Source organism: Aethalodelphis obliquidens, unplaced genomic scaffold (assembly GCF_003676395.1).
Source record: "Aethalodelphis obliquidens isolate GAN/ISIS:26980383/991018 unplaced genomic scaffold, ASM367639v1 scaffold17, whole genome shotgun sequence".
NCBI classification, from domain to species: Eukaryota; Metazoa; Chordata; class Mammalia; order Artiodactyla; family Delphinidae; genus Aethalodelphis; species Aethalodelphis obliquidens.
The window spans coordinates 26297415-26324704 of NW_020837961.1; the positions used below are offsets into that span (position 1 = coordinate 26297415).

The 27290-nt window shown below is 39.8% G+C and overlaps 1 protein-coding gene across 2 annotated transcripts in view; it reads left to right on the plus strand.

The window, feature by feature from the left end:
* ARHGAP10 (Rho GTPase activating protein 10) overlaps positions 1 to 27290 on the plus strand; it is a 325886-nt gene that overhangs the window by 90291 nt on the left and 208305 nt on the right. For both annotated transcript variants that reach the window (XM_027117132.1, XM_027117131.1), the window contains exons 4-5: positions 17197 to 17268; positions 26307 to 26408. In XM_027117132.1, coding sequence (XP_026972933.1) covers positions 17197 to 17268; positions 26307 to 26408 — 174 coding nt within the window. The remainder of the gene's footprint in view (positions 1 to 17196; positions 17269 to 26306; positions 26409 to 27290) is intronic.

Sequence of the window (27290 nt, forward strand, 5' to 3'; positions counted from 1 at the left end):
AACAGGCAAGAGGAGTTACTGACTGGAGGAGGGAGAGGAGGTGGGAGATGGTAGAGCTGAAGGATTGTCAGCAATAGGAGACGGAGGCCAAGCTGCAATTTCACTCATGCCTGACGTTGATGGAACGCACGTTCGCATCTTTGAAAGTTCGAAACTTGAAGGTTCATATGTAGGGGACTTAACTGTAGTTTAGATGCTTCCAGGCAAGACACGATGGGTGTTTCTTCAGCCCTCGTCTGATTTGCTTCACTCCTTTCTCATCATTCTTTCATTTTCTCAAGGATCTTACAGAAGCATTTGGTTAAGTGATTTCTATATCTTTTGGGAGTTTTGACACTGATTTTTGTTTCAAACTTTCTCTGACTCTTTTAAAATTTCAAAAGTCCTTCATGGTGTTATTAAAATAATAGTTGTTGGTTACAATGAACTAAATATCTTTTATTTCTGGGGAGGAATTTTTATGATATTCTTTCTTTAGTACACCCTAGGGCAGTGGTTCTCAAAGCTGGGTCCCTGCACTAGTAGCAGTAGCATCACCTGGGAACTTGCTAGAAATGCACATTCTTGGGTCGCGCCCCAGACCTACTGAATCAGGAACTCTGGGGTGGGGCCCATCAGGCTGTGTTTTAATAAGGCCTCCAGGTTATTGTGCAACCTGCTGACAGCAGAACCACTGGCCTAGGGTGCAAGTGAAATCTCCACCGGCTTTCGTCATAGTCTTGTAGCTAGATCTGTCCGAACGTTGGAAACACTATGAATGGCTTTTTGACGACTTTATGCTTCCCAGGATGTTAAAGTAGTCTTCAAGACCCTAAGCTTTTACTTGTCGTTTCCAAAGGGTTTTGGACTATATTAGTTTATTATAAAGGAACAGGTTTCTGCTGTTCGGAATTTTAGCGTGCCTTAATTTGTGTTTAACATTGCTTACGAGTTTCTATAGTGTGATAAGTATCTAAGGTATTACATGCCATCGGAAAGATTGTGCCTTTAGTGTTATCTAATTCTATGGTGTATCAAACCTACTTTAATCAGTTCTTTTACAGATAAAGTGACACATTTTTTTTATGCAGAATTCTCTTGGCAGTCACATTCAGCTGGGAAAGAATATCCCTTGAACTTACAGAAACATTTCTCAGTTTAGTTTAAAAACTGTCAGTGTTGTACATTTTTTTTAAAACTTTTTTTTTTTTTGGCTGCATGCAACTTGTGGGATCTTAGTTTCCTGACCAGGGATCAAACCTGGGCCCACAGCAGTGAAAGCGTGGAGTCCTAACCACTGGACCACCAGGGAATCCCCCCTGTCAGTGATGGAAATTCATGAAGAACTTTTCTCCTTGGAACTGACCTTTACAATTTGACAGCACTGTTTTTCTTGTATATTCATTACAATTCAGTCAGAGGCAGATGTCATTGTGAAACCTGTTCTTCAGGAATGCACCTTTTGAGATCTTTCTCTGACCTAGAATCCTCTAGAGGCCACAGTCAGGGCTAACTCAAATCAGACTTCTGTCATGAGTGCACGTGTCACAGGCAGGAGGCCTGGGCTCCTTGCTGACCCTTTTCGTGTGCGGCCTTGCCTCCTGACTCAGTGTCTTTGCCATTGGTGACTCACTGTCATCTGTGCCGTTGCAGCCTTGTCATCATCAGATGCTCCTTCCCTACTGAAACTTACGTTTCCTGTGTTTCAGCTCCTTGGGCTTGTTCTCTGCTTCTGCGGAATCAGCTAGCTCTTGCCATAAACTAGTCAATCCTAACGTGAAAGAGTAAAAAGCAGGCGTGGGTTCCTGCTGTTTACTCCCCCACCTCCAACAGGGGGCGCCAGAATGTAACCAGTCCGCGCAGTCAGCTCTCTCATCCAGAGGACTGGTTCCCTTAGTGGGAATTAGTTCAGCTGAGTCCACAGTTTCATGAGGAAACTATTTTCATTCAGATCCTGTCGTGAAATACTCAAAGGTATGAACTAGACTCCTAAAACAAAGAGCTGAGGGGGAACTTAGGGAAACTTAGATTTAACTCCTTCAATGAAAAAAAAAAGGGGGGGAACAGGAACAGTGAGGTGGAGGGATTTGATTTACAGCACAAGTTAGTGACAGAGATGAAAAGAGCATCTTTCTCCTATCTCCTGGTCCTTGCCTTGAGCTCCTCGAGATTTAATACCCTCCCCTCCCCCTTCGAATATGGGTGAGGTGTATCCCCCAGGCAGCAGTCAGGAGGAAACGTGAATTTGGTTTTTAATTCTCCTGGCCTGTTTGGACAGCTGTAGCCCCTCACTAATTCAATCAGCAAACCACTTAAGGACCGCTGAAGGAAGAAATTATGAACCCTGATGGTGGATGGGAGACCTGCCATTGAGACCTTCTGGATGGGTCGAGGAAGTACCAGTATTAGTACCTAAAGAGTGGGTGCTGGCATCTTGGAAGAAAATCCCAGATGCCGTAGTATCTGGGATTTAAGGGAGCACCCCTTAAAGAAACGGTGCAGCTCCAAGATTCTTGATGGTACAGAGGAAGAAATGTGTGGGGAAAACCAGATATTGGTGACTGAGCTGAAAAGTGATTTGGAAGAGTTGGACTCTGAAAAAGCTTTAGAAATATCTGAAGTATATTTTGCTTATTGTCTTTTTAAAAAGTGTACACAAGAGGGATATGTGATAAAAATATATCTAACTGCCCAAAGAGCTTTTTCAGTAAATATAAAAGCTCTTAGAGTTAAGATAGTAAATGAAGATGTCATCATCATTTTTTTTAATAGTATGTGAAAATATGGAATGTCTTAGTATTAGTGGCATGTTAGATTTAATGAATCGCAGTACTGCAGTGGTGATGGGAATTGTTAGAGGTCCAGGGGAAGACTAGTGGCCATGATAGTGTAGTGGAAAGAATATGGATTTTGGAAGCAGGGGCAGCCATGAGGCACCCCCAGATCTCCTGCTTCAGGGAGTGGAATCGACCGTTGGGCCCAGCTGCTGTAAGGTTCCATCGCTGCTTTAGTGTGAAGGCCACGGGTCCCAAGCCTGCCCCCAGCCAGTGAGTGAGCACAGCAGGGGTACTAAAGCAGTCCCATTCCTGGGGACTCTGGAGTCCTCTGACAGGCAGCCTTGGCTCGAGGAGTCCCTGATGGTCTGGTCAGACTTTTTCTAGAACTGCACTGCAGTCTAACATGCGTCCACCCCACCTTCCTTCTCCCACCTTGTCTCCTTCCCCTGGGGCCAGACCTGCATTGCTTGCCTCTTCCAGCCTCCCCTGGCTCCCTCTCCCTTTTCTCTCATAGATGTTTCCCCTAATAAATTTCTTGTATTTCGAACCCTGTCTTGGTGTCTGCTTTTTAGAGGACCTGGTCTAATCCAGACATAGACTGTTCTGAAGGAGAGAGAACGTGTCCATACAGGAGACTCAACGTGGGCCTTCACGGTGACTGTTATCACCAGCAGCAGGAAATGTTGCATTGATCCAGAAATGCTGTTCTTTATACTACTAAATTTGTGAGAGAATCCCACTTCGTTCATAAAACAAATATGTTTGAATGCCCATTATGAGCTGGGCAGTGTTCTAGCACCTGAGGATACAGTGAGGACTTAGGCCCTTTTCCAGGATGAGGTGTTTAGCTCGTGGCTGCATAGCAGAACGAGCTATCAAGGGCCTTTCTGCCCCAGGCCCTCCCTTTTCCCTCTTGGCCACTCAAGGAGCCCAGCCCTCACAGAAGGACTGGAGAGCTCGTCTCTTTGTTGTTGGTCAGAAGTGTAGGTGTTCTTTTCTGAATAGTTCTCCTTTCTACCTCTGTCTCTGTCTGTCTCGTATTTTCTTTCTAATTTTTATTGGAGTGTAGTTGATTTACAAGGTAGTGTTAGTTTCAGGTGTACAGCAGAGTGAATCAGTTATACACGTACATATATCCACTTTTTAAAATTCTTTTCCCATGTAGGCCATTATGGAGTATTGAATAGAGTTTGTCTCGTATTTTCTCGATTCAGTAGTTCATTGCCTTCTTATTCATGAGGTTCCCTTTCTACCTGTGCCCCTGAGTAATACCATTCACCTCAGAAATTAAAATTTTCTTATTTAAAGCTACAAACCCACCCAATTTCCAGTTCTCTCATGATGCTTTTACAGCTTTCTGACAGGCTTATCTTTTACTCCAGTGGGGTTTTATTCCTTCTCATCATGTTCTGCCCAAGTATTCATTTTGTCTAAAAAATACAAGCCAGGTCTTTATGTCCCTCAGGCACAGAGGGAATGAGGCTCGAGGTTAAATACCTGCACATCCTTATTAGGTTAACTCACTCCTACTAAACCCAATAGCTTTTGTTTGAAGATTCTCGATTTTTCCTAAGTATGATTGAAAACAACACCAAAAACCTTTACTGGTGGGGTCTGTTTGATTTAAATCATGAGTAAAATTGGTACTTTTTTTCGATTAATGTCCTTCAAAACCGATGCTCCCCTCTCCCCGCCACAAACGCTGAGATATTTGTAGAAGACAGGCATTAAGTGAACCTTAAAATTTTGTGATACAATGACCTAACATCTTGTTTGAGAGCTAGAGCATGGCCAAACCTCGAGGGAATTAACTCGGAGCAGAAGTTGTCAGACCTTGAGCTCAAATCCTCTTGTTTTGTTAGGTGTCAAGCTACTCAGAGTTTAGGATTGAAAGTTGATAAAAACTCGGGAGTTTTTATTCTTGGACTGTCTGAATGAAAGCATAAGTGTGGTAAGTGAAGTCATGAATTTGGAATATATGTCAGTATTTTACAAATTATGGTTCCTAGGCTTTTCAGTGAAGTTGCCTTGGTCTGAAAGAATCAGACATCCAGGGAACCATTTCATATTAATTGGCTCCTGATTTTCAGGTGTAAACTCTGCAGAATTAATGTGCAGTCCCTCTGCACCTGTGTCCTCTTTAGAGCTTTGTGTACAGGTTCATTAAGACGCTCTCCAGTTCTTGTCAGTTTGAGATATTAGCACTATAAAATTTAATTTCATTTTTACATTAATTTTTTTTCTACCAGGAGGGATCAGCTTAGCCTGTGCTGTACTTAAAAATAAAATATCATCCAGGGATTTATTTATTTTGAAGTTAAAATTGCTTCTAGCATGATATACTCTTCTTTGTTTTACTTAATTGTGTTAAGTAGACAGAGAGCAGGTATTATCCTTCTTTATAGTTGGGAATATGCAGGCAACAAAAGAGAATTATTTTTCCTATGGTCTAAAAACAGAACTAGTTCGGACAAAGGCCAAGTGAGAAAATGTTGGTCTCCTATTTGTCTCTGCAGCAGGGTTCTTTTAGAAAAACCAATTGTGAAACTTTTTCATTTTTTGCCAACATTAGAGCCTTTTAAAAAAAAAGTGGGAGGACTCTATTCTTCGTTTAAATTTTCCCTTTAAGATTTGAGCCTAGATTAATGGGGGAAGGTATAGCACAGGGTGAGACTGGTTAGATGGAGAAAAAGGTAGCAAAGGATGCATGTGGATGGGGAGTAATCTCATTAATTAAAGTGAATTGGTTTAATCAGGAGAAAAATCTTGTTTAGGAATATTGAGAAAGATAGTACTGAAATCAGTTTGACAAGATTGTTTAAGGTTCTGAAATTTAAAAAATATTAATCTGGATTCTCAGTTGCATGGTCTGAACAGAAGGGGAGTTTATTAAAGAATATTAGGTAGCTTCCAGTATCTTTATCAGTTTTGGGGAACTGGGAATGATGCTGAGAGTTGCACTACAGAGCTGGGCTTGGAAAAGAGTCACCACTGTTGCCACCAGGTGTGTAGAACAGTACAGTGTGCGCCAGGCGACACCACTGCCCCTGGTGGTTGTTGGTAGAACTGCTGCATCTGGAAGGAATTGTTGCTACCACCCACCAGAATCTCTGTTCACTGTTTTTTAAGCACTAGCTTCCAAATCAAATTCTTGAGTGGGAACATCTGATTAGTGGAACTCTGGCCAGGTGCCAGGACCTCATGAAAGATGGCAGGGAAAGCAAGTGTCTGTGATTTTCAGCTTTTATAGTAGAAGGTGGGTTTTGCCCTATTTGGGAGGAGAATTCCTCAAACATAGGAAGGGGTTCCAAGTACCAGGTAGCCCAAAAGGGCAGATATACACCACCTATAATGTTTATGCCTGATTGTAAGGCAACACCATTTTCCCATGAAAAGATTAAACAAAAAATTTTTGGATAGCTTGAACTTACACACTTTTAGGTATGCATTTATGTGTCTGCTAGATAATCAGATGTGTATTTTCATTATTTAGTTGATTAAATGTGTGTCTGTATTTAAAAATTAAATTATCAATATATACTTTAGGAATATTTTCCCCATTTATTTCATGAAAAAGTTATTCCAACTCTTGACGACTTTGACATCAGTGTGTTTATCACGGACACATTCGGAATTTTTCAGCACAGCTTTCCTCATGGCCACATCCGTCTGAGTTATTTGAGATACAGCCCCTTTTAAAATATCTTTCTGATGCTTTCACTGGAAATTTTATCTCAAGTCACAGGTACCCCCTTAGTGCACATTTGGACAGTCTCACTTAAAAAAAATTATCCCTGAGATGTATTTTTATGACTTTCTTTTTTAAAAAATTTACTTTGTTGAAGTCTAGTTGATTTACAACGTTGTATTAATTTCTGCTGTACAGCAACGTGATTCAGTTATACATATATGTACATTCATGACTTTCTTAATGCAACTACTTAGCTTGTTTTTTTAGAGCGGTTTTTATGATATTACTGACCACTTAAAAGTGGTCAGTAATATTACTGACTTATTTGAGGTCATCTCCTGAATGATAAATAAATCTCTTAAATTTCTTAGCTTCCCCTTGCGTTTGTAACCCAGACCTGTTTGTGAGCTCTAAGCAGCTGAAACTAGATGTGACTGGGGCCGTTTTAGGTTAAGATTCCTCAAACAATTCTTTGTTCATCAAAATGATGGGGAGTGCACTCCTTCAGGAGAGTATAAGAATTCTTATATAGGGCTAAGTCCCTTTTTTCCTAAGGGACAAGTTTGGGAAAAATATTCCTTATGTTCAGATATGTATGAGGGTTCCTTGACATCCTTTCTCAAGGTTCTGTTTCAAGGAAAAATAAGAAATATGTCTTTGCTGAACGGTTTCTTTGCTGCTGTTCTTGACGTTGGAATTGGAAAGTCGAGTTTTCGCTTCAGTCTAATGAAATGGGAAGTCTCTGGACGGTCATGGGAGAAAATTGTGGAAATTCTTCTTTGCTCTCAGATTATGCATTCCTTTGGGGTCAAGAACACATGGAATCCAGGCTTAAAATAACGAGGTCCGTGGGGGAATGGACATAATTCCTTCTGATTCATTAGATTCAGTCTGTCCTCGTTAGTGCTGAGTGATTAGGATGGCAGGATGTCGTGCTTCTGCTGGTTTATTCATTGTTTGACCTGGACTGAGACTTGAAAAAAATTACTAAAGATATCCTAGGATGCAGTTCTGCCTTTGTTGCCTTTTTACTGAATATGGGTTTCTGGTCCTAAGCCCCATTAGCATTAGAATGTATCAATACATCAGAACTTAGCCTTTGATCTCAAACGTGAGGGAAATTTAAAGTACCGGCAGTGGCTTCTCTCCCCACCCCCGGTAGAGTCTGATTCTCTTCCGGTCAGCTAGTATTGTCAAGAGATTCTCAGCGTTGGCTTAAACTGTAGGGGTAGGTAAAGATATTACCCTATCTTTTCTTTCCTTTTTTAGACATTTAAGCTCTCATATCCAAATGTCTTACAAAAAGGGGTTTCAGACTCTACCAGTGGGAAAAAATGTAATCCTTCAGACTGTTATCTAATAAGCTTGTTCTTTTACTTCGGATTGTGAAGTTTGGATGGATTCTGTGGTTTGCCATCATAAGGCAACATGGAAATGTAGTTTGCGTTTCTGCCTCTCCCAGCTCATGTGGAATCCCAGAATCAGAGAGGTGGGTGGGACCTCAGGGGTTTCCTCGTCCAACTTCCTCTCAGTGCAGGAATCTGTGACTCTGTCTCTGGACACCCGTCACTTGCTTCTACTTGTTGATACAGAAGGAGCGGTGGGTGGGGAGGTGTCACATTACCTTGCTGGGTCCATTGTAATTTGTACTGAATTCCTCTTGATGGCGAACCCAAACCTGCTCTGTAGCTTCTCTTCGTTAGACCTGGTTTTGTCCTCTTCAAGCAAATCAAAATGATTTTTCCTTCTCTCATGTGGTACCCTTTTAAATATTTGAAGACAGCTTTCATCATTTTCCCTCTCAATGTTCTCTTCCTCCCAAGTCTCATTAAACACCTCTGATTTTTTTTTTTTTAAACCTGTTCCTTCTAAACGTTTTTAGCCTTCTCATCTCACATTCCTGCTTTGCCTCAGTTAGAGAAGGTCTCTCTTAAAATATGGTGACCATACTGTTGAGATAGGTTCTGATTTTACAGGACACAGTTGTATGATTACCTTGTTTGGATTTGAACAATATATGTAACCTATATATGTGTTCATTATCTTCTAGGACAATTTAACTACTTTAGTTCATGCTGAACTTTCAGTTAACTCAAATTTTTAGGGGCTACGGCCCCTGTTAAAGCCCACTGTTAAATTCACATGAGCTGTTGTTAAGATACCTTTTACACTTGAGCATTTGCCTTTCAAGACTGAAACCTGGCTGATTGCTTATCTCAGGCAAATTCTGTGGTGCCACTTTTGCATCCTTTTTAGGTCGAGAGCTACTCGAGCTGTGATCCTCTCATGCAGCGTTCAACCTTCCCTCCCAACTGTTGGTACCTTGCAAACGTACATTTAAAAAATATACAAACATATAAGAAGTAAGAAGAACATCTTATGCTGTGATTCTCAAGAGAATTCTCTCAGGCAGGGTTGAGTCAACCATGGCCCATGGGCCAAACCCACCTCACCTATTTTATAAATGAAATTTTGATGGACCACAGCTATACTCATTGATACACTATGTATGACTGCTTTTGTGCTGAAATCGCAGAGTTGAGTAGTTGGAAACCGAGGCTGTATGACTCAAAGCCTACATTATTTACTACCTGGCCTTCTGTAGAAAAAGTTGGCTGACCCCGTTCTAAGGTGAGACCAACTGATTCGTTAACATGTTTTATGTTGATGTAGATACAAGACTATCCAAATCTCTTTCCACGGCGCATTAGCCAGGCTTCTTGTGACATTTTTTTTGGTGGCTGGTTCAAGTATTTTATGGGAAAAAATATAGTTATATAGTCTTATATGTGTGCTTATAAAAAATCGCATTCTAAATTTGCTTTCTCTCTAAATTATTTGATTGATTTTTAATGTGTTAGTATTTGAAAGCGCTTCTCCATACTATTACCGCGGCTGTCTCTTTCAAATTTGGAAACTTTCCCCACCAGAAATTGTCTTAGAGTTTTAGGTGCCGTCCCTAAAGTTGGTATGCATGTACCTCTGGGAAAGAAGAGTCACGTTTTGGCATTAGAAAACTTCCACACACTTATTACTAGCTTCCATACACTTATTACTAGCCCTTCTAGTAATATTATATAGCACTTCTGTGAACTTACAAAAGGAACTGAGAGATTTCATGGAATCTGTATTTTGAGAAAAAGAAGAAAGCCATCTTTGTTGTTCAATCTACATTGCCTTACTCTGAAGCATTTACCAGCTACTTCATGATTTTGTCCTTGAACAGAATGCCTAGGGTTCAATTCAGAAATGACATAATCAGACTTTCTTAAGGAAGGAAAATGATAATTTTAAATAAAAAATTCAAAAAAAATTAAAACATTTTTTTAATTAAAGAATTGCATTGGAGTGGTGCCTGTCACAACTACTGTTTTCTTTGATTTGGAAACAGGCTTATTGACCTGCCAATGATAAGGTGGAAACTCCTTATATATTTTGTCTACGCTAGTGCTAGCCCTTGAAGGTCAGACAAATATTGCATCAAATTCTCCAAGTGAAGGACAAATATAAAATTGCTCATGTGGAATCTTTGTGTCCTGGTCCTTTTGTGAACGACAGTGTTTACTCCAGGGTATGGAGTTTCAGGGTTTGAATTTTAAAAGGTCTTCGTGTACCCATGTTGTTGATGCCCACATCTAGCCCCGACTGAGCATCTCCGGGTCCTGTTCTGACGTCCACTGGAGCCCATCGGATCTCGTCCACCTCCTCCCCTGCTTCCTGACTTCTTCAGGGGCTTTAGTGATGCTGAATTGCTGGTACTTCCGTGCACTGGAAATGCTGTTTTCCCCTCTCTCGTGGAGGGCCTTTGTTTTACTCTTATCCTTTGCCTGGAGAGCTCCTGTACTCTGTTTCAGGCTCAGGTCTGCATTATCCCCTCAGGAAGTCTTCCCTCACCCAGGCAGCTTCCTGTTCTCACCCACACTGTGCACACCACATCATGTTACGCTGATGGGCTTACATCTCTCGGGCGTACTCTTACCGCAGGTGAATCGAACTGCTCACCTTCTCCCTGCCTTGCTAGAGACAGTCTCACAAAGCCCAGTGGATGTCCTCCGAAACTCCTGTTCACCTCTCTTAAAGGGCCTTCAGCCCAGGAAGTGCTCTCCTCCCTGTTTGTAATGATTCCTTCTTTCATGCCCCGCTTTATTCAGACTTCGCCCCACGCCTCAAATCTTGAGAACTGACCTTGCCTTGTACTTCTCGGAAAAAATAACTATCTGGTAGCAACTCCTTCAGCTTCTGTTCGTGAAATCTACAAACCCATTTGAATGGGCCGTTGCTTTCTCCTTGCTTCCTATTACAAGGGCAGGCGGGATCTCTACTCCTGTGACGGGTCAGCATTCCGTTTCCTCCCACGTTAGAGACTTTGAACCATCTTTTCTGGAGTCTTCGCATGGGCATGGAGATGTGCTGTCATCTTTTTTTTTTTTTAACATCTTTATTGGAGTATAATTGCTTTACAGTGTTGTAATGTTGTGTGGGTTTAAGTACTGATCTTCTTAAAAAACAATCTGCCTTCACTTTACCTCGTGTTCTGTTTCAACCATTGTCTTCTTTTGATTCTGTCCTTCGTGGCCGTCCTTTTGAAGAAGGGTCGTTCCCACAAATGTCCTCACCTTTTATTTATAAACCAACTCCAGCCTGGCCCTTTCTCCCTCCTTTCCATGGATATTGCTGAGATCTCATTCATTCTTTAATTTCTCTACAGCTCACACAGTTAAACCCCTGTCTTGCTTCATCCAGCCTCCATGGACGATCAAATGTGGGTTTATTCAGGACCACTAGTAGGCTAGGTCCAGATGTGGATGCCTAGGAGATGATACTGTGCTAAGGGAAGTGAGCTTTAAATTATTTTGAGATGTTGTGTGTCAGTTGGATCACCTTGAAAATGTATGGCAGGGCCTCTCATCTGCTTTCCCAGGTGGACCTTGGGGCATTCCATATTGTTTCGAGTCATCAGGATTCCTGGCATGTGCTGCTGTGTCCCTGCTCTGCTCTTTGGTTTGCCCTTGTTGCAGGTCACATGGCCTACAATATGAAGAGGATAAAATTATCGTATTTTGAAGATGATCCCTTTCCATGGACTAGTGATTGCTCTTAATTCTGTTGCCTCAACTCTTTGATACCTAAGTAACAAATTGTCAGGGCTGGAGTGAGTGAAGTCCAGTGGCCGGCCTGGGGAAGAGAGTTTAAGCAAGCTCTGGGCATCTCGAGTGTGGACAGGATCATTTTTTTCTGAGGATTCTGCATCTCACTGGATGAATGGTCTCTTTGGGAGAAACCCGTCCATAATGAAACACTGCAAAGGAGCCTAGGGTTAAATGAAGAATCCTTTCCTGTTGTCAGTCACTTATTTTTGCTGTAATTTTAAGCTTGGATTTTTGGGGGGCTTTTTTTGTAACAAGAGGGATGGCACATTGTTGACAAGTGTTTTGAGGGTTGCTTTTCTATTCTGAATCCTTCTGGAGATGGTGAGAACGCTACTACTCACTAGCACATTGTGGTTAAATGCATTCTCCTTCAGTAAATATTCCCTTCTATGTGCATTTTCAGCATTGTATGTTGTAGATTCTTTTTTTATTTTATTTTTATTAAAATTTTTAAGTCGAAGTATAGTTGATGTACAGTATTATGTAAGTTACAGGTGTGCAATATAGTGATTCACAATTTTTTTAACATCTTTATTGGAGTATAATTGCTTTACAATGGTGTGTTAGATTCTGTTTATAACAAAGTGCAGCAGCTATACATAAGCATATATCCCCATATCTCCTCCCTCTTGTGTCTCCCTCCCACCCTCCCTGTCCCACTCCTCTAGGTGGTCACAAAGCACCGAGCTGATCTCCCTGTGCTATATAGCTGCTTCTCACTAGCTATCTATTTTATATTTGGTAGCGTATATACGTCCATGCCTCTCTCTCACTACGTCCCAGCTTATGCTTCCCCCTACCCGTGTCCTCAACTCCATTCTCTATGTCTGTGTCTCTATTCCTGTCCTGCCCCTAGGTTCTTCAGAGCCTTTTTTTTTTTTAAATTCCATATATGTGTGTTAGCATACGGTATTTGTTTTTCTCTTTCTGACTTACTTCACTCTGTATGACAGACTCTAGGTCCATCCACCTCACTACAAATAACTCAATTTCGTTTCTTTTGATGGCTGAGTAATATTCCATTGTGTATATATGCCACATCTTCTTTATCTGTTCATCTGTTGATGGACACTTAGGTTGCTTCCATGTCCTGGCTATTGTAAATAGTGCTGCAATGAACATTGAGGTACATGACTCTTTTCGAAATATGGTTTTCTCAGGGTATATGCCCAGTAGTGGGATTGCTGGGTCATATGGTAGTTCTATTTTTAGTTTTTTAAGGAACGTCTGTACTGTGCTCCATAGTGGCTGTATCAATTCACATTCCCACCAACTGTGCAAGAGGGTTCCGTTATCTCCACACCCTCTCCGGCATTTATTATTTATAGATTTTTTGATGATGGCCATTCTGATTTGTATGAGTAGATACCTCATTGTGGTTTTGATTTGCATTTCTCTAATGATTAGCGATGTTGAGCATCCTTTCATGTGTTTGTTGGCAATGTGTATATCTTCTTTGGAGAAATATGTATTTAGGTCTTCTGCCCATTTTTGGATTGGGTTGTTTGTTTTTTTGATATTGAGCTGCATGAGCTGCTTGTAAATTTTGGAGATTAATCCTTTGTCAGTTGCTTCATTTGAAAATATTTTCTCCTATTCTGAGGGTTGTCTCTTCGTCTTTTTATGGTTTCCTTTGCTGTGCAAAAGCTTTTAAATTCCATTAGGTCCCATTTGTTTATTTTTGTTTTTATTTCCATTTCTCTAAGAGGTGGGTCAAAAAGGATCTTGCTGTGATTTATGTCATAGAGTGTTGTGCCTATGTTTTCCTCTAAGAGTTTTATAGTGTCTGGCCTTACATTTAGGTCTTTAATCCATTTTGAGTTTACTTATTTATTTATTTATTTATTTATTTATTTTTACAGTACACGGGCCTCTCACTGTTGTGGCCTCTCCCGTTGTGGAGCAAAGGCTCTGGACGCGCAGGCTTAGCAGCCATGGCTCACAGGCCCGGCCACTCCGCGGCACGCGGGATCCTCCCAGACCGGGGCACGAACCTGTGTCCCCCGCATTGGCAGGTGGACTCTCAACCACTGCACCACCATGGAAGCCCCATTTTGAGTTTATTTTTGTGTATGGTATTAGGGAGTGTTCTAATTTCATTCTTTTACCTGTCCAGTTTTCCCAGCACCACTTATTGAAGAGGCTGTCTTTTCTCCATTGTATATTCTGGCCTCCTTTATCAAAAATAGGGTGACCATATGTGTGTGGGTTTATCTCTGGCTTTCTCTCCTGTTCCATTCATCTATATTTCTGTTTTTCTGCCAGCACTGTACTGCCTTGGTTACTGTAGCTTTGTAATATAGTCTGAAGTCTTGGACCCTGATTCCGCCAGCTCCGTTTTTCTTTCTCAAGATTGCTTTGGCTATTCGGGGTCTTTTGTGTTCCATACAAATTGTGAACATTTTTGTTCTAGTTCTGTGAAAAATGCCATTGGTTGTTTGAGAGGGATTGCATTGAATCTGTAGATTGCTTTGGGTAGTATAGTCATTTTCACAATGTTGATTCTTCCAATCCAAGAACGTAGTGTATCTCTCCAACTGTTTGTATCATCTTTATTTTCTTTCATCAGTGTCTTACAGTTTTCTGCATACGGGTCTTTTGTCTCCTTAGGTACGTTCATTCCTAGGTATTTTATTCTTTTTGTTGCAATGGTAAATGGGAGTGTTTCCTTAATTTCTATTTCAGATGTTTCATCATTAGTGTATAGGAATGCAAGAGATTTCTGTGCATTAATTTTGTATCCTTCTACCCTACCAAATTCATTGATTAGCTCTAGTAGTTTTCTGGTAGCATCTTTAGGATTCTCTGTGTATAGTGTCATGTCATCTGCAAACAGTGACAGCTTTACTTCTTCTTTTCCAATTTGGATTCCTTTTATTTCTTTTTCTTCTCTGATTGCTGTGGCTAAAACTTCCAAAATTATGTTGAATACTAAGTGGTGAGAATGGGCAACCTTGTCTTGTTCCTGATCTTAGAGGAAATGATTTCAGTTTTTCAGCATTGAGGACGATGTTGGCTGTGGGTTTGTCATATATGGCCTTTATCATGTTGAGGTAAGTTCCCTCTGTGCCCACTTTCCAGAGAGTTTTTATCATAAATGTGTGTTGAATTTTGTCAAAAGCTTTTTCTTCATCTATTGAGATGATCATATGGTTTTTATCCTTCAGTTTTTAATATGGTGTATCACATTGATTGATTTGGGTATATTGAAGAATCCTTGCATTCCTGGGATAAACCCCACTTGATCATGGTGTATGATCCTTTTAATGTGCTGCTGGATTCTGTTTGCTAGTATTTTGTTGAGGATTTTTGCATCTATGTTTATCAGTGATATTGGCCTATAGTGTTCTTTCTTTGTGACATCTTTGTTTGGATTTGGTATCAGCGTGATGGTCGCCTTGTAGAATGAGTTTGGGAGTGTTCCTCCCCCTGCTATATTTTGGAAGAGTTTGAGAAGCATAGGTGGTAGCTCTTCTTTAAATGTTTGAAATAATTCGCCTGTGAAGCCATCTGGTTCTGGGCTTTTGTTTTTTGGAAGATTTTTATTCACAGCCTCATTTTCAGTGCTTGTGATTGGTCTGTTTATATTTTCTATTTCTTCCTGGTTCAGTGTCGGAAGGTTGTGCTTTTTAAGAATTTGTCCATTTCTTCCAGATTGTCCATTTTATTGGTAGATAGCTGCTTGTAGTAATCTCTCATGATCCTTTGTATTTCTGAAGTGTCAGTTGTTATTTCTCCTTTTTCATTTCTAATTCTATTGATTTAAGTCTTCTCCCTTTTTTTCATGATGAGTCTGGCTAATGGATTATCAGTTTTATCTTCTCAGCTTTTAGTTTTATTGGTCTTTGCTATTGTCTCCTTCATTTGTTTTTCATTTATTTCTGATCTGATCTTTATGATTTCTTTCGTTCTGCTACCTTTGTTGTTTTTTTTGTTCTTTCTCTAATTGCTTTAGGTATAAGGTTAGGTTGTTTATTTGAGATTTTCTCGTTTCTTGAGGTAGGATTGTATTGCTATAAACTTCCCTCTTAGAACTGCTTTCGCTACATCCCATAAGTTTTGGGTTGTCATGTTTTCATTGTCATTTGTCTCTAGGTATTTTTTGATTTCCTCTTTGATTTCTTCAGTGATCTCTTGGTTATTTAGTAATGTGTTGTTTAGCCTCCATGTGTTTGTATTTTTTGCAGATTTTTTTTCCTGTAATTGATATCTAGTCTCATAGCGTTGTGGTCAGAAAAGATACTTGATACGATTTCAGTTTTCTTAAATTTACCAAGGCTTGATTTGTGACCCAAGATACGATCTATCCTGGAGAATGTTCCATGAGCACTTGAGAAGAAAGTGTATTCTGTTGTTTTTGGATGGAATGTCCTATCAATATCAATTAAGTCCATCTTGTTTAATGTGTCATTTCAAGCTTGTGTTTCCTTATTTATTTTCATTTTGGATGATCTGTCCACTTGTGAAAGTGGGGTGTTAAAGTCCCCTACTCTGATTGTGTTACTGTTGATTTTCTGTTTTATGGCTGTTAGCATTTGCCCTATGTGTTGAGGTGCTCCTATGTTGGGTGCATAAATATTTACAATTGTTATATCTTCTTCTTGGATTGATCCCTTGATCATTATGTAATGTCCTTCTTTGTCTCTTGTAATTGATTCACAACTTTTAAAGGTTATACTCCATTTATAGTTATTAAAAATATTGGCTGTATTCCTCATATTGTACTTTATTTCCTTATACCTTATTTTATTTTTTAATATTTATTTATTTAGTTATTCATTTTGGCTGATCTGGGTCTTAGTTGTGGCATGTGGACTCTAGTTCCCCAGCCAAGGATTGAACTCAGGTCCCCCTTATTTGGGAGTGTGGAGTCTTAGCCACTGGACCACCAGGGAAGTCCCTGTTGTCTTTTTTTAGTTTCCACATATAAGTGATATGTAGATTCTGTCTTAAAATGAGAAGCCCCAAACGAGCCAATATAAAAATGAGTGAGGTTGTGGGTGGAGTCTGTGTGTGGTTCCTGTCCTGGTGACCTTGCCAGCTCTCTGCATATTTGGGTGACTGACTGTCCTGAGCTCCAGTGACTCTGCTTTGCTAGCATAGCCTAAATCCTCACGAGGAATTTTCAGTGATGAAGGGCTGTCCTGCTACATTTAAACTTGTAGCCACAAACCTAGCCCTCTACATTATGTAGTCTGATCACTAATAATGGAATGTCATCGACTTTTAAATTTCTGAGCAGTGGGAGAAAAAAAAAACCTTCCAACAGAAGTGTTCTGTTAATGAATGTGATAGACCCCTTTGTTGTTTGAAGCCAACCCTCTTGCTGTTTCCCTGAAGAAAGGGCTGTACTGGGGCTAGGTTGCACATTTCCCTGGCACTTTGCCGCACCTCCTCTTCCCCGAAAATATTTATGGATATTTGGTGTGTTAATAAGTTTAGAAGTGATTTAATGGTCACATTGGCAGGGTGAGATAAAGCAGTTCAGTGTGTTGTTCATTTTGTTTCTGGGTGGGGTGGAAGAGGGAAATGAAAGACTAACTTTTTCCTCTTTGGAAACCTAATACTCTGCTCTTCTGTTATCACTCTTGTTCTCTAGGCATTAAGTGTCACCGAAACCCTGATTAAACCCTTGGAAAAATTCAGAAAAGAGCAACTTGGAGCCGTCAAGGTTTGTGTCTAATTTGAGCACACTTGTAAACAGCAACTGTAGACACCTCTGCTGCTTGAGCGTACGCTCGGTTCACAGTTAGCAGCGTTGAAGGAGATGTTGGAGTCCACCGTCTGTTGTTTTATGTTTCAAACGTGCTTTGTCCCCTCTGGGGGAGTATGAAATTGAAAACAAAACAAAAACGCCTGGACTGGATGGTAAAACCTCTCGTAATCATCTTTGGCTGCACCTTTCCATGTAGAGTTTTAAAAATATCTTTAAGCAGACAACACGTTTACTCTGTATAGAAACATCTTATCTCTGTAGGAAGGGCAGTGATTTCCGTGCCCGCCTCAGCTTGATGGCAGACTGTAGCATCATACTAGGGTTTAAGATTAGAAATGCTGCTACACCAGCATGCCATTGAAACTAGAAAGAGAATATTCGGTTACAGTAAGTCCTCTACATACGAATCTTCAAGTTGCAAACTTTCAAAGATGCGAACGTGCGTTCGTATGTCCAGTCATGTTAAGTTAGTTGATGTGTCTGTAAGATTACTGTACTGTAAGGTTAAAAATGTTTTCTTTATTTTTTGTGTTTGTTTTTTTGTGTATTATTTGTGTGAAAAGTGTTACAAACCTATTACAGTATTATATAGCCAATTGTGTTAGTTGGGTACCTAGGCTAACTTTGTTGGACGTACGAACAAATTGGACTCACGAATGCACTCTTGGAATGCAACTCATTCGTATGTAGGGGGCTTACTGTATTGGGATGTATTTCCTTCCATTTAACACAAATTTATTGAGCGTCTGTTATGTGCCAGCATTGTTACGGGTGCTGGGGATTCAGAGGTGAGTGAACCACAGACTCTGTATTCAGAGCTCTGGGATGTAGCCAGGATTTCTGGGAATAGTGCAGGGACTTTGCCACTGGGAGCCTAGGATGTATTTAGCAACTTCTAACATCTGCTAACTAAGAAGCTTTGAAATTAACTCAGAGAAGTAATTTCCACCAGCCTCTCTTGAATGTTGTGCACGTACTTGAGGGAGAAAAAAATAGCGTTTCCGTGTTGTTGACCATTTTTGGCTTGGCCTAAGGAGACGGGAATAACTTCAGTTTTAGGTAGGGAAGAGAGGTTTTATATTTGTCTTTTCTTCCCCCATGCATTGGTGATGTGAGGTTTTTTTCTTTTTTCTTTTCCTTTATCTTTGTAAACAAACTATTAAAATCCTTTTCTACGAATAAACATTGTGGTCTCCATGGCGATAGCTATACAAATGGATCCAGAGAGGGCCAGCTTTTTAGCTGCTATTTGTAGACGCAGTTCTCCTTTAAGTGACCTGTTAACATATTAGACACTTCTTTTTGGCATGATATTTTACAGTTTTTAACGAAGGGCTGTGTTTTGAGGGGAGGTCAGTGGGGGTACCCCCCCAAGTCCTCTTCCTGGAATCATTTGCTGAGCTACATGAAGCTGGTTTGTGTCTGCTGGCTTTGTAACAGGACATTGCGGGGTCTGGCTTCACATCTGTGACCCTGGGCAAGTAATTGGCTTTAGTTTCTTACCTGTAAGATGACAGACTGGGGATCTGACTGCTCTAGTTTGCAGTTTCATGATTCTGTTTTCTCTGATCTTCATAGGCTGTCTTAAAGCTTCAATAATCTTGGTTCTTTCTCTTTGAACATTTCATGGCAGGTACTGAATGTAAACATTTCTTCTTTTTCTTACTTTACTTGGATGATGGTCGGGAAGGATAAGGGTTAGATTATGTACGTGAAAAATGAATGTGACTTAATTAATAGATGTATTTCCTTTTTATTTACCTACTGGGTTTTTAGAAATTTCTGGCCTTGAGTCTTCTACTGACTCCTTCTCTTCCCAAGATTTGCCCAGCTTCTCACGTTGTGCCCGTTCAAAGTGTGGTTGACCCTTGAACAACTCAGGTTTGAACTGTGTGGGTCCACTTATATGTGGGTATTTTTCATTAGTAAATACTACAGTACTACAGGATCCACGGTTGGCTGAATCCACGGATGTGGAACCGCCTATGTTGAGGACCGACTCTAAGCTGTACTCGGATTTTCAACTGCTCCTAGGTTGGCGTCCCTAACCTCTGCATTGTTCAAGGCTTAACTAACTGCAGAGCAGCTTGCAAAATAAATTGCCATATTACAAGGTTAAATTATTTTAATACTTTGTCTCTTGAGCTGTGTAATGGCCAAATTCTATCCTGAAGTCCCCGTTCTTTCTTTCTTTCTTTCTTCTTCTTACTTAAAAACATTTTCTCCCTTCCCCTCCCCTCCGCCGCACTTCATGGCATGCGGGCTCTCAGTTCTCTGACCGGGGATCGAACCGCGCCCCCTGCAGTGGAAGCACAGAGTCTTAACCACTGGACTGCCAGGGAAGTCCCCCATTTCTTTCTTTCTTCATTTTTTTTTTCTGGCTTCAGGTTTATGAAGGGTGTATCCTACACTCTTGTTCAGTACAGTGTGTGTGTTGGCCGTCACACCTATTGATGTTACCCGGGAGAAGCCTTTTTTTTTTTACTGGTAGTTTTGTATATTAAACAGTAGAGAAAGGTAGTTTTCTAGGTTATATAGTGATATATAAGCATCTGTCTTTTTCATTAGATTGTTAAATCTTTAAGAGAAAAACCTATGCTTGTTTCTTTATTTTCTACCAGCCTTCACTCTGTCTTACTATAACGTATTTAATAAATAAACCAATTCTACTGTTCTTCTATTCTAGAAAAACCAGGAAAGGGCTTATAACCTGGATATTTGATGATTTTCTCCATTTGTGCTTTCTAAACGCCAATCCTATTTTGAAAAGCACACGCTCTTGTTCCAGTGGTTTATTTACTTACGCAGGATACTTAAAAATAACTTAAATTCTCTTAGGTTAAAGATCTTTTTTAAAATACCGTGAAGCAGTTTTCATGTGGGGAGAAAAAGACAAAAGTCTTTAAAAGTTGACCGCAGCAGAAGTTTTTAGATACCCTTGTCAAAATGTTTATCTTTTCTTTCCCGTCTCCTTTTTCCCATCTGGGACGGTCCTGTCTTTCGCTTTTGTATGCAAGCTCTTTCAGTTCCATTTACTTCTTCATTTTCCAGCATCCCAGTGACATGTTTAATTTGTGTTTTTAACATAATCGAAACTGCTAGGTGGCTTTTGTAAACTGGATTTTTTTAGGAGCCCCCAGGACTTCTTTTCTGCTGTTTCACTTCTATTTGGATATGTTCCCTGTCAGTCACGTCTGTTTGGTTTGGGCTTCAACCTCCGTCCTGTAGGTTCTGCCACATTTTCTCATGTGCCTGCCCGGTTCTTGTCTCTGTTTAAAGAGCCCCATTTCCCACTGCGGGACACAGTCGTTCTGTGCTGTGTCCCATCAGTTCAGAGTTTTCTTCACGGCCTCTCTTAGCTTTACTTTCGCGGAAGCTCTTTTCCCTTCCCAGAAGCTTGTCACTTATTCCTAAGTATCTGCATAACATTTTGTCGATAACCATTGCTCATTAAATGTCAGTTTAGCCACAGGAAACTAATACAGGCAGCAGACGACATCGGAGCCAAGTGCATTGTGTACAAACTCCAAGAAATACTAGAACTTGCTAAGAGTTAACGGTGGGAGAATTTAAAATTGCTTTCTCTGAAAGGGGCAGCATGCAAATAATCAAACGGATACAACGAAATGATACTGATAATTTATAGAGCCTATTCAAATGTTGTTTTGCAAAGAGCTAGTTACTGTTTTATTCAATAGAGTAAAAGGTTTAACCAGAAGGCTTGAAAAAATGTTTATTTCATAAATTATACCTTAGTAGCTCAGCCATTACCAGACTCTCACCCCGTATTTCCTTTGTATTTCTTTTCAAGACTATGCCTAACGACTAAATGTTTAATAAAAACTTCCTGAGATTCTGTAAATGACTGCAAAATGTGGGTTAAAAAGCAAATTTATTTGAATAATTTCTCAAATTATGTTTGATAGAGCAGGAAAAATGTGATTTAATCACATTTCTTTCATTTTTAGCAATAACAACCTTATCAGGCCTTGGGATATACAACTATGAATTAAAACACTGGTCGGCCTTTAAGAAATTGGCAAGTCTGTGTGGGTGATGTCAAAATAAAAAAAAAGGCCATAAAAATGCACTGTGAAAAGTGCTCTAATACGAGTAAGCATCGGTGCTCTGTAGGTGTCCTATCATCTTGGCTTTGGAGCGCCAGGAAAGTCTTTCAGGAAGACCTGATTCTCCCTCGTTTGGAATCCTACTTCTGCCCCTTAAGTGGCTCTGTGATTTGGGGCAAGTTACTTAAGGCCTCTGAACCTGTTTCCTGATCTTTAAAACGAGACTTAGGACACCGGTCTCTGAACGTTTTCGCGAGGCTTCAGTGCATTTGCTAACATATTTCTGGGGTCTAGTGCAGGGCCTGGCATATACACAGTTGCAGTTCTTTTAGGATCCCCTTTGTGACATGCTCCATATCAGCTTGCCAGAAAGAACTGCGCAGGTTTTTGTCCACTCTTGGCATGCCGGGTTCAAGCACTGTGGCTTGTGACCCCCCTGGCCGGATGGTGCTAAGGTGATGGATAGGTGACTCGAGAGCAACGGCACCGGAACCAGCAGTGGCACTTTGTCAGGGTTGGTGTCGCTGCTCTATAGGCTTCTCCCTTCCCATGTCCTCTGACCGATATCTCCCAGGCGCCTACTGGGTGTGCAGGTAGAGGCTGAATTCTCATTGCCGTGGAGAGGCTGAAGGAGCTTAAAGGCAAAAGGGGGTGGGGGGTTGGGTAGGCAAATGAAGTGTCAAGGAGGACTGGTGACATTGGTGCAGGAGTTGAGGGAGGCGGCCGTCCCCCCACTGGAGGAGACAAGGAGTACTTCATGGAAGAGGTGGCATTTCCACCGCCTGGTTTGGGGGTAAAGGCTGAGTTTCCAATGCCCTGGGCTGTAGTGTGTTGGTGGACCAGGGGAGCAGAACAGGGATTGCAAAGCTCTGGTTGGCCTGGATATACAGGAAAAAGTGCTCCTGCCGAGTGTGTTGTATGTGCTGTGAATCTTGTTTCTTGTATGTGCAGCATTACTCCCACCTTTTTATTTAAATAAAGAGGGAGAAGGAGTTGGAATCTCTAAGAAAGTATTTAAGCTCCTGTCTAGACTAGTCAGGCCTTATTATTGACTGTTCGTAGTTTGAAAATAAGTCTTTTCATTTCCTCATCCTAGAAAATTTGTAAAATACCAAAAATATTTAAAAAAGAAAGTTACCTGGTAACTTAAAAATTTCCCCTTCTTCTAAAACAAAGCAAAAAATTCTAGTACCCTGCAGAAATGTGGACAGTTCACAGGTGTGTTCAGACTTTTGTGAATTCTTTATATGTTCTTTACTCATTTTTCCTTGGAAGTGTAATGTGTGATTTGAGCAAAAACTTGCTCAATAAAGAGTGTTTTATGTGTCAGGAACGTTTACTTCTTTTCTTCCATATTAATTGTATCTTCTCCCTGCCTGTTGTTTGCCTTTTGCCTTATTTATTGTGTATTTTTGATATCTAGAAGCTCTTATGGCTTCTTCCATTTCTCTTTTGCTCAGAAGTTCCTTCTCTGTTCTGAGATCTGATTGAAAATACTCTTTTTTGGTTTCATTTTTTACTTGTGGCTCTTTCAGTCCATCTGGAATTAATTTTGATTTGAGACATGGTTCTCTTTTTATTCCCAGCTAGTTAACCAGTTATACCCACACCATTGGTTGAGTAATATTTTTTTATCCAGTGATTTGTGATGAAACCTATATATATATATATATATATATATATATATATATATATGTTTACTTCTAATAGATTCAAAAAACCTGATTATTTATGTTTTGTTTCTTAGGTTTATTAAGGCCCTCTACCATTTACACCATGTACATCTTATTTGACTAGTTATGCTGTTTTAAGTAATAGCTCTTCTTCACTGTTTTTTTTGTTGTTGTTCTTGCATGTGTGATTTTATAACATTACAAGCTGACTTCCCATGAATCATCTTTAACTTGTAAACATTTTGTTTGGCTTACTCATGTTAAAACTGAAAAAAAAAATTTTTGTTGCCACCATTTAAAAATCACTGGGTTTTCCAGCTGTTCCAGAAAAATCGGAAGACAAGGCCTGTGTACTGGGCTTATATCTCCACATGGCAGAAATCTGCAGGGGCTCTGTTATGGCTGCCTGCCGTCCTAGAATAGATGTGGGCTACCTGATTTGCCCTTGCCTCCACCTTTCCTTACTGAGTTTTACTTCCAGCTTGACTCAGACTCACTTGAATAATGCTGTTTCATAAAAAAGTTTTCATTGTATTAATTTGATCCTTGATAGAGCCTTTTGTCTCATATGGCCCAATTTATTATATATATGGGTATATATACACACACACACACACACACACACACACACATATATATGTATCCTACATTGCAGTGTTGAAGAAAAAGGGCTCCATTCTTTATTGAATGCTGCTTGAACACAATTCCTTTTAAAATTCATATTATTTAAGTGCCAAAAGTCATATGAATACAAAGAAACAGAATATTCTATAGTGACCTTGAGAAGAAATGCAAGGAGAAACAATGATCTGAGTCTTAAGATTCAAAAACAAAACACAGTAGCGTTTGTATAATACCATACCAAGTACGAACAATTGTATTTCCACTCTAATTGGTGGGCGTGATGTTGTTTCTTGGCTAAATTCTTTCTTCACAGAGCCTTGATAGAACCATTTTCTTTCATTCCCAACCTAACCCACATGCTAATTTACATGCCCCACTATTGCTGCGTGTGCTGGGGTGTTTTGACTGCTGACTTTAGCATCATTGCATCCTTTGTCCCCTTCTGTGATTCACATGAAATCAAAGGAGTAAAAATGTTTTCAGTATTCTCTGGTAAGTACTAATCTGCAAAGATGGTGAGCACGTTTAACCACGTGATCTCGCTTTGCAGCGTACTTGCGGTAAATGCAGCTGTGTCACCTCCATTTCTATCTCATTTAAACCTGAGAAACTGATGCTCAGAGAATGCTGTGACCCTGGGGCAGTGTCACAGAACAATGCGTGGCTGCTAGAACCTGCATCTCTGACACCTAATCCAGTGCATGCTCTGCAATATGAACTTTTAAAAATAGTGGAGATTTTGAAGTAGTGGCCATATGTTCTTTTTAGCTTATTTTCTGTTAGTCATTAAAATCGTTCAGGAAGTGCGTCATAATGAAAAGCAGAAAAGAGAGTAACCATGTAGTATTAACGCCTTAAGCTTTTAAAAAAATAGTTGTAAATTAGACCTAGGGCATAAAGAAAAAATGTGCTTCTGTTTCAACAGCAGTTTGACTATTCTCATACATAGGCGAACCGTAGGGTCACAGAATTTCAGGATTGGATCTAAGAATGAACTAGTACAAAACCAAATCCCTGATCTTTTCAGTAGGAAAACTAAGGTTCTGTATTGTTAGGTGTTCCCCTCCCCCCCCAAAAGATGTGCAGCTAGTTGGTAATTAAACTTGGAGTAGAAATGGGAAGAAGTAACAATTCCCGAGTCTGTCTCTTCCATCAGTGTGGGGATTAATTTAGGGTCTTAAGGTGGGCTGGCAGAGCTCCCTTCCTGGCTTCTCACAACAGTTTGTAGTCCCGTGGAGTGAGAAAATGATAATAGATGTGAAGAAACAGAATTTTTGTGCTTTATTTACTCCTTTTGCTTAATAGGGAAAAGATCATTCCAGAAAAGGCTGGGAGAATCCATTATTTTTGACCTAGAAAACAGAGGTTGGAAAATAGGGAAGGGAATGTTCCTTTTCAGGAGGCCTTGGAGAGTTGGTGAGAGTTTGAAGTTAATGGAAACATTTTGACAGCATGAGGACATCGCGTGTGCTCATTGGTGCTCCGAAATGTTTATGAGAAATCTACTTACCTTTGGCAAGCAGTGTTGGGGAGATACTCTGTCTTCGCTGCTGCCTTAAAAAAATTTGGTTCCTTGTGAAATAGGGAGGGTGGGAGGGAGGCTCAGGAGGGAGGGGATATGGGGATCTATGTATGCATATGGCTGATTCACTTTGTTGTACAACAGAAACTAACACAGCATTGTGAAGCAATTGTACTCCAATAAAGATGTATTTAAAAAAATAAAAACGCACAGGGAACTCTATTCAGTACTCTATAATGGCCTATATGGGAAAAGAATCTAAAAAAAGTGGATATATGTATAACTGATTCACTGTGCTGTACACCTGAAAATAACACAGCATCGTAAATCAAGTATACGCCAATAAAAATTTGAAAAAAAAATTAAAAAGAGCTACTCTAGCAAAAGGAAAGCAAGTGCTGTTTCCAGGCAGTGCCTGAGAAATGTTTGTAATGTTAACCAAAGGATCTCGGTACAAGTACGTCAGTATTATTTTAGGCCTTGTCGACCTATTGCTAGTATTCTAGACAGTGCTAAAGAAATCATTCCTAAGGTTTGGGTGAGTAGATGACATTCCTGGTCAGAGGATTTGATTGTGATATTCATACTGGACGATTGGGGAAGATCTTTTAAGATATTTCCTACTGCCCCAGTGGTGATGATGATGATTTTTTTTTAATGTAGATCAAAACTTACTCAGTTTTAAGTGAATTCCATTTCTGGGCCAAAATCTGTACTGTAGCAAGTTTGCTTTTTTAAACTTTATGTTCTTATTATGTGTTCATCTTAAAAATATATATTTTTTTGAATGGAAGGACAAGTGAATGGCATTAATTCCAAACACTGATACGTATGAAGAGTTGAAAAATAACAGGCTTGGAAAAAAGCCCATTAAAGGAAAAAAAAGAAAAAAATAAGTGACTCTTCAATGCTAACGCTGTCTTGATGAGTAGTAAGCAGTATGGCCTGGGTGCAGATAGAGTTTCCAGATAACTCCTTCACACTTCGTGGTATTTTCTTTTATTTTGGGGTATTTTTCATATTTTGAGTTTCGCAATGGATTAACTATGTGTATGCCTTTTTTTTCCCTTTTGTAATCACAGTTGTCTATGTTTTTCTGATTTGTAGGAAGAGAAAAAGAAGTTTGACAAAGAGACGGAAAAGAACTATAGCCTAATTGATAAACATTTGAATTTATCAGCGAAAAAGAAAGACTCACATTTACAAGAGGTATTGTTTTTATTTTTCTGTTAACTTGTTTCTAAAATTCAATGATCAGTGCATGTCTTTTTTTTAAAAAACTGTGCTTTTCTTTTGAAACCATTTCATCCAGGATTATTAGAGGTGGAAAAAATGACCAGGTATCACCATGAATAAAAGAGCTCTTTTGGAACAAGATGTAAAATATAGACCTCTTAGGGTCATTAATGCAGTGTGGATTCATAGTATTAAAAGTTTTGGTTCTGAGTATATTTTCACAGGAACAGTCATTTTAACCAGCATAACTGAGAACAGATATATGATTTTCAGGAATAGATTCATTAATTGGCTTTCAAGATTTCTTGAAAGTGAATTGAATAAGCTCCTCCCCCATTTGGCTTTTATGTGAAGGCAGCATTAATCTTAACGCAGAAGATTCAGGAGTTTTCACCTTCATTGGAAAGAGAGCATCTGTTTTACTTGTGTTAACAGACTCATTTTTTTGTTTTTGGAGGGAGCTGTATGTAAGAAGAAAGGAATTTATATCTTGTCTCTCATTTTCTCTTTCTGTTTCTTAAATCCCCTGCCACCTGTTTTTCCTCACTCGCACACTTGAATGGAAACTCAGTTGTTTACAGTTTGTAACATATGCTTTCCTTAAACATAACGCTGTTTGCAGCTGTAAGGATCTTGACTCATCCCACAAAAGTGTGATGTTTTTTTCTTCCATTTGTTTGTTTTTAAACACATAAGGAATCCAGGCATGATGTGCCACTATAATATACACTTAGTGAAATATCATCAAAATGACAACATTGTAGAATAAACCTGGGTTATGTTTACATGTCACAGATTTAGTTGCAAACTCTGTGTGTGTGTGTGTGTGTGTGTGTGTGTGTGTGTGTGTGTGTG